Source organism: Falco naumanni, chromosome 2 (assembly GCF_017639655.2).
Source record: "Falco naumanni isolate bFalNau1 chromosome 2, bFalNau1.pat, whole genome shotgun sequence".
NCBI classification, from domain to species: Eukaryota; Metazoa; Chordata; class Aves; order Falconiformes; family Falconidae; genus Falco; species Falco naumanni.
The window spans coordinates 14,034,631-14,045,696 of NC_054055.1; the positions used below are offsets into that span (position 1 = coordinate 14,034,631).

General features: G+C 42.0%; 1 protein-coding gene across 4 annotated transcripts in view; it reads left to right on the plus strand.

Annotated features, from left to right (window-relative positions):
- Positions 1-10,069, plus strand: part of STARD13 (StAR related lipid transfer domain containing 13) — a 296,712-nt gene extending 286,643 nt beyond the window's left edge. For all 4 annotated transcript variants that reach the window (XM_040583322.1, XM_040583325.1, XM_040583324.1 and 1 more), the window contains 5 exons: positions 157-271; positions 1,042-1,263; positions 3,232-3,449; positions 6,656-6,832; positions 7,200-10,069. In XM_040583322.1, coding sequence (XP_040439256.1) covers positions 157-271; positions 1,042-1,263; positions 3,232-3,449; positions 6,656-6,832; positions 7,200-7,317 — 850 coding nt within the window. In that variant the 3' untranslated portion in view covers positions 7,318-10,069. The remainder of the gene's footprint in view (positions 1-156; positions 272-1,041; positions 1,264-3,231; positions 3,450-6,655; positions 6,833-7,199) is intronic.
- The last annotated feature ends 997 nt before the right edge of the window (positions 10,070-11,066 follow it).

Sequence of the window (11,066 nt, forward strand, 5' to 3'; positions counted from 1 at the left end):
TCCTTTAAAAAAGGCTCAACAGTTTGAATAAACTTTGTGATAAATAAAAACTAAGGATAGGCTTTTCTCTCTGGTGTTCTGAACATCCTGCTGCTGTTTGCTTTCATATTAAAAAGATTCAGCTCTTTTTACCTGAGACACTGAATTCAATTACAGAGTAATACAGAAAAAATATGCGACAGGGAAGCCTGATCAGAAGGACCTCAGTGAAAACTTGGCAGCTACTCAGGGACTTGCTCACATGATAATGGAATGCAACAAACTTTTTGAGGTGAGAGACTCAAACAGCATTATTCATGGCCACATAATGCAGCAACCTTTGAAGTATTTATGTTTATGCTTACATTTTCTGTCTTGTATTAGCTCAGAGATTGATGGTGCCTCACTTATTTGTAAACTTACTCCATCTAAAGTTTATTTATCTCATTTCTTTATCACTATTCCCTTCTAGCGTTCAAAGTTGCAACTATTAAAAATGCAGGGTAATTATTCTGTCGCAGTCTTCAACCCAGGTTACTGGATTAGGAAATTTTAGTCTAATTAAAATCAAAATCTGCTGGTTTAACATTTCATTTTATTATAGTGCTTTTAACACCTCAATTAAAATTTATTCATCTCAAAAAGAAGAGCTGATACACTTTATTTTTGTGTCATGCAACGAAGTTAAAACCACATAGGGAAATAGTGTCATTCCTGCAACTACTTCCACTGCAGGTGGAGAGAGATTATGCTCATATCTCCTTTCCTCAGATGCACGAGGCAACATTTCTGGGGGCTAGAGGAGTATTGACATACAGTTGATCAGTCTAATACGGTTCTGCATGAGTAGTGCTATTCTGAGCCACAGACTGTTTCGTTACGCTACTTCGATTTCCCATCTTGCATAAGAAGCAAAGACAGGACTAGGTATCTGTTTTACAGATCATAGGCTCATTGCAATTGGATGCTGAACGATCAAGCAGCCTAGAAATATATTGCCTTAAGAAAAAGTTTTCAGCAGGAGGTTTTTCCTGTGTGTTTTCCCTCCCTTATGTGGCACAGGTCCCGCATGAGATGGTCACCCAGTCTCGAAACTCCTATGTTGACGCAGAAGTGCATTCTCCCACCCTGGACGAGCTTGGGAAACAAGTGGATGAGGAAGGAGGGAACTATCAGATGTACCTGGAAAGTCTCATGCAGAATCTCCAAAAAGAAGCAAAAGAGAAATTCAAAGGATGGGTCACGTGTTCCAGTATAGAAAACACAGAACTTGCCTACAAAAAGGTAATCTGGGGAGACATGGAAGAAGCAGTAAAGAATCCAAAGCAAAATACACCCTGACTTTTTGCATGGCTAAATACTTACCCTTCTGTCTGGTGAGGCACGTAATATATTTTTTTAAAAAATAAAAAACTACTAAAAGCAGTTAAATATATAATATAATAGTGATTCAAGTATGAGATTCCAGGAAAAAGCACACGAAGCAAGCTAAGGTCTCCAAAATGGGTAAAGGAAGGGGTACAGCAAACAGTGCAACAAGCAAGCGAGCTGAGACTTTAAACAACAGCTAACATTACCTGGGCAAGCTCTTTGACTGTGGGACAGGCAAAATTTCTGACCATCTCCTGTTGTTTGCCAGCAGTTTGGACAACATAGCCAGAACATAGGTATTAAAAAAAAACCCTTCAGTCTGCCCATGGCTTTACTTAGCCAGGCCAGCCATATGGCCAGTTTTATCCCTGATCCTCTTGTCTTTGTTTCCAGTGGGTTTTTGCTATCTGCAACTTGTATCAAAATTTCTGAAGTTGCTCCAGGCTCTGTCACTTCTACAGGGAAAGCCAGACAGCTGCGGCCAGGAGGAGGGTACTGCAGGGTCCCTGCAGACAATGGGATTCAGGGCTGCTGCAAAATTAACGGCAAAACAGAGGTCTGCAAACCAGCAGCAGCTAGCAAGAGGAGGGTATGGATTAGGGGTGGGTGACACTGGTTAGGTAGGGGATGAGCACTGGGAGTAGTGTGGGATCTGGACGGTGAGAGCGCAGGAGGCAGCGTTATCCCTGTTTGGGAAAGCACAAGCCCTCTCTCTTAAGGCAAAGAAATCCCAGTTACTGTGGTTTGCAGCCAGCTTCTGTGAGTGACCTCTCCAGGGGGGGGACTGCAGGAGGCTGGGCAGGGACTAACGCGGCTCAGGTGGGGTTGGATGTGGGAGAGGGGAGGGAGTGGGTAAGGGCACGCACAGGTGAAGGGTGTGTGAGATGGCAGAGGGAACTGGGAGTCACTGGAGCTCCAGGGCAGGGGGCCTGGGGGAGCTTTGGGGAGAAGGAATTATAACAACATAAAATAATATAAGGTGGGAGGGGTGGAAGGTGAGTTTCTGGGAACACAGGTCTGGGTCTGTGGGAGGTGCTGGAGGTTTCTGGAGCACTAGCAATGGTATGTGAGGGTGCTAGGGTAGGGAGGAGTTAGATAAGCAGGGCATGCAAGATCCAGTGCTTACAGTTAATTTGTTTGCTGCCTGAAATATAACCCCTAAAACCATGCAGAAAAGCTGTGTGTGGAATTTAGGACATTCATCTTGTGCATGGCCAAGCGCTTTCCGCTCCCCTTATCGCATGCTGTGGAGGTGTAACAAGTAACAGGAGCTGTGCACTAGGAAGGGTTAGCAAGCAGTTTGTGTGTTCCTTCTTTGAAAGGCTTTCTCCCAATACCTCCCTTGCAACTATTTTGAGGAGCAAACATCTCTGTACCTGATAGGTAACTGAATCAATGTATGTTCTGCTCTTCCACCAGTTAACCAGGAGGGCTAATGGACCCTCAGTCCCAGCTAGTGCATCAGATTGCCCAGGGTGGTAGCTTTATTTCAGCCTAGGGTTTCAGTCTTAATGTTTGTTTTTACTTCTGCACACACATATTCTTCATTACACTTAGGATGCTTAGGGTTGAAAAAAAGTGGCTGTCGCACCAGACCCAATAGAGCAGCTCCACTGGCTGTATGGAAACTGGTCCAGATATACACTGGTGTGAGAGCAGAAGTAATGTATCATTTCATTTTTCCACCCAGGACTAGGACGCCTATGTTTTCACATACAGTAGAGCAGCAGCACGTGCAATAATAGTAATGATTAGCAAGGAAATATGCATGCTTTTAAGCTAAAGTCGGATACCCATGTCAAGATATTGTGCGTGGTTATCCTCTGCTGAACATAGGCATATAAACTATGGGGGGTTATGTTCTTTGTTGCTTTGTTCCAGGTTGGGGATGGGAACCCGCTGAGGCTTTGGAAAGCCTCGGTGGAAGTTGAAGCCCCCCCATCAGTCGTCCTGAACAGAGTGCTGAGAGAACGTCACCTCTGGGATGAGGACTTTTTGCAGTGGAAGGTGGTTGAGAGCCTGGACAAGCAGACAGAAGTTTACCAGTATGTTTTGAACAGCATGGCTCCTCATCCTGTCCGAGACTTTGTCATCCTAAGGTAAGCAAAGGGCAGTTCTCCAGTACCTTTGCTTCTTGCAGTGCATACAAGGAAGATCTGGTCTTATCTCAGCCTTCACATCAGTATAATTGTGCTTCAAGAACTCTGCTTCTGGGCAGCAGCGTTGATTTCTCAAACTGAGTTAAAATTGTACACCTAGAGTATGCTGACCTTTTCTCTGATGTAATTTGAGCCGCACATACCCCTGAGGCCATAAATATAATTTCTTCCTTAGAACAGATGTCTGATAATAGCTGCTGTTCTCTCCTAGCTTTGTTTGTTATCAAAACAGTGCAAATAGAACCCAATTGGTTTTTACACTGCTTTTGTTGTTCTCTGGGGAATGTTTGATGTTTAAGAGCCAAATGTTTAGCAGAGAAGATAGCGATGCTTTTAAGCTAAGGTTGTTATACGATGTCTATATAAGTTGTTATCTTAGATTTGCAGTTGCAGTCTTTGTAGACCAAGAAATGCTAACCCATAAAACTCCTAGTGTGGAAATGAACAGAAAGAGGCAGTAGATATGTATTCTGACTGCCTTCTAGGGGATGACATCTCTCAAATAAATGTATAGCTATGTATCAATATTTCAGACTCAATCCCAGTTCTGACATTGTCTATCTGCCTGTACAGAGCAGACAAAAAAAATTGCCTCTTATGCACCTTCTGTCTTTGAAATCCTGGCCCTTTGCTTGCTAGGAGCTATTGTGGAGCTGCTGACATTTCACTTACAGAATCAGTCCTACAGTTATTTATTTCAGGATGATTCTGTGCATTCCCATTCTTGGTCTCTGCTTTCTTTGATTGGAATGATGCACCAAAGAAATACTAAGCAGTTTTGACAAAGGAGATATCCCAGTGAGTTAGAACTGTATAAGAGGGCACAAAGATTGAAGGAAAAAGATGAGCCAAATAAAAGGGATGTACTATTATAATTATATTTTATGAACTTCAGTATTTTCTTAAAGAATGATAACATGCAGATATTACCAGTATAAGGGAAGAATTGTTGGAAGTCTTAGGGGAAAATATAAAAACTGTTTTCTTTAAGTTCTTTATAATGTTAAAACATCAGTCCTCCCATTACTCTATTTCCTATGCCTTCCCACAGTATACTGGGCTAAATTAATTATTTTATATTTATTCTAATTATTTATATTATTTTGTAACTGATTTTCTTATATAATTGACTTGAACTAGTGATAAATTTGGCGCTCTGCATAGCACAAAGAAGGTTGTCTGGGAGCAGCAGGGAGGTTTTGATGACCATAATTCTGTCCTTAAATTTGCCACTATTTACTGTTAGATTTCATGGTTGTTTATGTTCTTTAAAGACCTGCCATGCAGTCACATCCATTAAAAAAAGCTTGCCATCAAGTTCTCGTTCTTTTCACTAACCCAGGCAGAATGACCCCCAAGGACTGAAATACATATCATAAAACTGAATTCTGGTGGGTATTTAAGGGGTGAAAGCAGCCATCAGGCAGATCTGTCAGATTCTGTTGTTTATCTCTTTTGATTTATATCGTTAAGTGTAGAGCAAGGTTAGCCAGCAGTATCGCAGCCAATTTGATACCTTGTGATTGGTGGGGAGTGAACAGTGAAATTATAATTCCCCTCTGGGGACATGAATAAATATATTTTAACAGACTGTGATTTTCTCCTTCCCAATCAAAGTTTTGGCTGTGAAAGGATAAACTTAGTTGGGTTTTTTTTCTTTTTTTCTTTTTTTCTTTTTTTTCTCTCTTTTTTTTTTTTTTTTTTTTTTTTTAAATTTGAAGTTAACAGTCATAACAAGGGGATTAGGCTGCCTTGAGAAGACTCTAATGGTAAGGAAATAGGGGCGATGTTTCATATGCCTGGGATCTGACGCAGGTCTCAGCTGTCCTCCCCGGGCATTGCTTTTTGTTAAAAATTCCTGAAATGTTTAACATTCAGTAAGTATCACAGCATATCTGTGGGTTAGGTGCCATACCCATTTTTGCTACTGTAGGATATTTAAAGAAGTACAGAAACTGGCCTAAATCTGTATAACTGGGAACAGGAATCATAAGTCTTCTGCAGTCTCTGGGATACAGTTTTCCATTTCACAAATGGCCCAAGTAAGTGCTGCATAGTTACCAAAATGATATGGTCACATCTAAGCACTGTGCAGACATTCATAGTAGATGGTTCAGCATTTCACAGTAGATCTGAAGTGTGATTTCGTCCTCTCCGTGTGTTTCATCTGCCAAGATAGCTCATCGTTTTTATTAATGCACAGACACATGTGAAACCTTCTGAAGTCACTATCTTTCTGCAGTGTCTTGAATAACAGCTCAATTTCATATAAGAAAATTGCAGAATGTTAAAATTATCTGCTGAAGTCCAAACTTCAACAGCCTTTGAAAGCAGCTTACCTGCTAAAACATGATACTTCCCAGGGTAGCATAATCCCTGTCTCAGACAGTCCGTGGCAAGATGATGTACATCACACAGCACAGTGGGAATTTCTCATTTCTTTCTGCAGCATAGGAAAGAGCACAGACCTATCCTGTGACATTCAAGGCAGATGAGAAAGATGTGAGACACTAGAATATGTAGAGAATGCTTACAGCACAAGTGAAAAATTTTAAGTATTAAAGTCTAGGTCTCCTGAACTTGGTGGAGAATTTCTGCAGCATTTAAGAGAGGCTAGAAACTTGGGAGATGGAAAAAATGAAAGGGCATTTTGTTTTTAATTCGGATACCTTTGAAACATGTTCTGATGTTCTGGGAGTTTCAGAAGTCAATGTGGGTAGTAGAGAGGATTTCTGCTATGCTAAACTGTATTTTTTGTTCTATAAATTTGTGTGGGTGCAATGCAACATTTCATCCTTTGCTGGGTGGCTTATGCTCACTTTATCTCCTTTTCAAAACTTCTGTCTGCAAAAGGCCGTATCGTGCCCTGTAATTTATAATGGTTACAAAATGCTCATGTGAAGAAGAAGAAAAACTTCTCCACCTGGAGCCTGCAGCAACATAGATGGGTGGCCTTTCCACATCATGGTCTGACTCCCTGCTGGGGAACACGAAGCATCTCCAGGACCTCCTGGGACAGTCCAGTGGCCTTGTAGGCAATAACAAGGACAGACAGACAAGCAAACTTTAGTTTTAATCCTGATTCTTGCTCCTGTGCCCAAAAGCTTTGTTACTAAAGTGATTCCATCTTCAATGTGTTGCTGCAGGACGTGGAGGACAGATTTGCCAAAGGGGATGTGCATGCTGGTTGCCATCTCTGTAGAGCACGAAGAGGCTCCTCTTATGGGAGCTGTGCGAGCCATCGTGATGGACTCTCAGTACCTGATAGAGCCGTGTGGCTCAGGGAAAGCCAGGCTGACCCACATCTGCAGGATTGACCTGAAGTAAGTATCCCCAAAAAGCAGATGCCCATTCAGCAGGGCAAAAACCTCCAGACTGGGGACCGCAGGTTTGGGGAACAGAGAACACAGTCGAAGTAGTTTTGCTGCTTTGGAGTCTTGCTGCAGTTTTCTATCCATCAAGCTCATTTCTCCACTCAGCATCTACCGCTGTTATGATGTGATCATAGAAATAAAATCTGCTTATTTGATTACTGCAAGGGAGAACTTCAGAGTACACTTACAATGACAAGTATTTGAAGGCTCCACCACTGTGGGCAGCAAGGGAGTAGGAAGCATGGAAGGCCTTTTTCTGCGGGGTATACTTCTTAAGTATCTGAGTTTCTCAATAATTCTCTTTCCGTTTCTTCAGAGGACGTTCCCCAGAGTGGTACAACAAAGGCTTTGGACATCTGTGTGCAGCAGAAGTTGCCAGGATCAGAAACTCATTTCAGCCTCTGATTGCTGAGGGACCAGAAACAAAAATCTGAGGAGGTGCTCCTGGGAGCATATGAGCGTAAATCCGGGTCTGGCAGGGACCAGGAATGCTGAAAGCAGGAATCTGACCGGACCTGGGTCTGTACAAAGCTGAAACAGGAATTTTATAGGAAAGTTCTTTTATTCTGGAGGCTTCACCTCCCCCTGCCACATCCCTTCTGTATTAATTTCAGTTATTGAAGTAAACATTTCTTCAGAGAGCTTTTATCATTATTACTTTAAAATCAGACTATTGCCATTACTTGTGTGTTACATAACTCTGGTATTTAAAGGCTTCCAAGAAGCATATTTTAATTGTAAATAAACTATGTACAGTATGTATATATTTATATTATATCTATATATATATGTATATGTATAAATTAATTATTTTGTATATAACTCAGTGCAAATCACTTGCATCAGTTGGACCTGAAGTGAATCTGTCACTTGTTTCTTAGTGTGTCACTGCTACATAATCTGTGTTTGCTGTTGTCACAGGGCTACCAGGCATCATCCATGTGATAAGAGAAACACCTGTTCTCAACTGTGTTTCGTGTTTGTGTATGCTGTGAGAAGGTACCTAGAAATAGATGTAGGAAGAATTAAAAGAGCTGAGGAAGAAGGAGGTTACTGTATGTTGAAAAATAATGAGGAGCAGATCAGTTTCACCAAATTAAATATTTGAAAATGTAACTGAGATAGGCCATTTATATTCAGCTGCAGAATTGTGACTGTTAGTACAAGGTGTTGAAAACTTACCTGTTGCCTTAATTAATGGTATATCTGCCGCTAGAGACCCTCACTACGTGCAGCATTCAAAGTAACTGCTTGGACTTGGAGAGTGCAAGATAATGCTGTATGTACCGAGGTGTCTGAAATCAGACTGGTAAGTTATGAAGCTGTAAACTATTTTTTTTTTTTTTTTTTTTTAGGATTTTGTCTATGTTCTGAGTGTTTCTGTGTTCTTTCCTTCTCCCATAGAGATGGCTGTTAAAAATCTCCAAAGCAGATTTTCCATATCCCATGGACACAAAAACATGCAGATGAATACCATGCCTTGTAATATTCTTACTGTACAAATAACTGAACTTTTTTAAGCTTTTAAACACATCTCTGAGATTTAAAAGACTAAATGAAATGCAGACTATGCTTGGAAAAATTGCTTTTATAGTAACAGCAAGCATTTTCATATTATATTGCACTGATCTGCATGTCCCTGCCTCTGTAGGCATTGGTGGGAGCAGAATTAGCCCCTGACTATGAGGAGTAGGAGCCATTTAAGCCTATTAAATAATTTCATTTTCAGGGACCTATTATTTTGCTAATGGAAGAATGCTTTAAAAGTAATAATAATAATAATTTGTCAACGTTACCTTTGAGGCAGAGTTCTGTTTTGTTTTTAACTAACCTAAGACCAAAAATGATATTACATCTATGACTCAATAAGAATGTACAAGCCTGTTAATACTGTTCTTCATTAATCGCATTTGTTCACTTTGACTTTATTTATTGCTGCATAAATTAGCTGTGTCATTCATAGCCAGTGTTTTAGCTCAGTCCTTCCAACAAAATCCATTAAGATTAGTATGAGATCAATTAAGCAGGATACATTTCCTACTCGAAGCTATGGCTTTGTGCCCTGATTCACTAAACGGGGAAGTCTCTTCAAAACCAGTGCATTGAGCCTGCCCCAGGTACAGGGGCTGTGGGGTGGACCACGTGTGGTCCTTGATAGCTGCTAGAGCACGGTGCCATTGTGCACACATGTGAGGGCTGCACCGGTGGGGGACAGTCCTGCAATCCGAGGAAGCAAGCCAGTGGACAGAGGCAGGGTGAGCCAGCACAGCGTCCCCTTGGAACAGCAGGACCCTTACAAAGCCACTCTTGTCTTCCCCCGTGAGCTCTCACCCGTGTTTTATTGTGTAACTCATAGGATGAGGGAGGCTGGCTGCCCATGGGCTCCTCCTGCCTTGAGCGTAGGGCCAGCAAGGCAATATGCAAGGATTGCCCGATTTCAAGTGTAAAAGACAGGGGAAGGCTCACACCCTTGCATGACCGTGCTGAGGTCTGGCAGTCACCAGCCAGCCGCAGGGCACCCACGGTGCCTAGGTCCAGCCTTCCCAGGAGCAAGCCGTGGCTTGTAAGCTGGCAGGGCAGGGCCAGCCCCTGGTTCCAGCAGGATTGCCGCCCCAGAAAGTGGCACCTTGTCCCCAAACGCCTGTAGCCAAGGCAGCAGGTTTTGTGCCAGCTGTTTTCCAAAACACCACCAATTAGAGCACTTCTGCTACATTAGTTTGCATAAACGAATACAATAGTGCCTCAGTATTAACGGGCACAGAATTTCTGGCCCTCGGAATGGCAATTGTCTAACAGTAAAAATTTCTTACTAAAATGAAGGGAAAACCTGGACAGTGGTTTTATCCTGTCTGACAAGTCATCACTTAGCTGGAAGGGGTCCTGTGCCACCTGTTAGCAAGGTAGGGTTGTCCTACCCTTGCAGAAGCTCAGTCATGTGCTTATGGCATCTTTAAGCTGTGTATCAATGACATAAAATTTCTTTAAAATGCACATTATGCCATGTCTACCATTCAGATACCACAGTATTTTTATTGTTACATTGCCATTGAGAATACATTATGATAATTGCATTTTTAAATGTTATACTCATATCAATACCTCATATTTTTACCTCATCTGTTGGTATCAGTCATTAATTGTAAATAAACAATTGCAGAGTTGAATAAATTTGCATACACTAAAGAATCACTTTTCCTTCGTGTGCTCATTTTGTCCATTGGCACAAGAAACATGGTACATTTAAGCCCTTGCTTTCCTTATTGCAACCTGCAGCACACTGAACTGTTCTGTTATGGGACTTCAGTAATGATTTTAGGCTCAAAATGATATTGTGGTTCATTATATTTATCCTATGGTGTCTTTAAGTATACGTGAGCTTCATGGCAAAGATTATGTTTTCCAAAGAAGCCATTATGCTAGGGCAGCTGGCATGAGAAAAGTAAACTCACGTCCTCAGCAGTATTTGGCCCCGGATTCCCACTGAATTCAACCGTGTTTCTGCAGCAAAGTTCGTGTCAGTAATCTAAGGCTAGGTTCATAGGAGCCAGTGCTGAATGTTGGGTCCATATTATCAGACTTCAGCCATCTCGAATCCATCAAGCCACTGCAAAAGAAAATAAGATGCAATGCAGGATAGTGGTTTGTGGTTTGTCTTATACATATCTAGAGATGGAATAAACGTCCCTGTGGATGGGCCTTATATCTCTCCAACTCTCTCTGGAATTATCAAAAGCAGCACAGTCTCACAAACAGGATGCTGAGCACGGGGTCAGCTATGAGAGGCCATCTAGGAGGGGATAAGCCTTTATGTCCCACCATTCAGGGAAAGCTCAGTGTTAAACTTTGGACTGAAAGGAAGCACATTTCTCCAATTATCTGCCATGGCAGAGATGGTCAGCTGTGTAAGTCTGTCCTTGGTTGCAAAAAAATATAGTATGTTATGCATTCTCATTCCCATCTCACCTTCCCACCCACCTGCAGCCATGTGAGGGCAAACAGACTGTCTTAACCTTACCAGCACCGATGTTTCAGCTCCTGGTATGCACAGTCCTTGCACTGTTGAGTTCTTGGGCATCCATCCTCTTTACAACACCTTGCAGGAGTCACCAGCAAGGCATCTAATTTGCCCATGAGCCAGCAGTGTGCCCATGTGGCCAGGAAGGCCAGTGGGACCTTGGGGTGC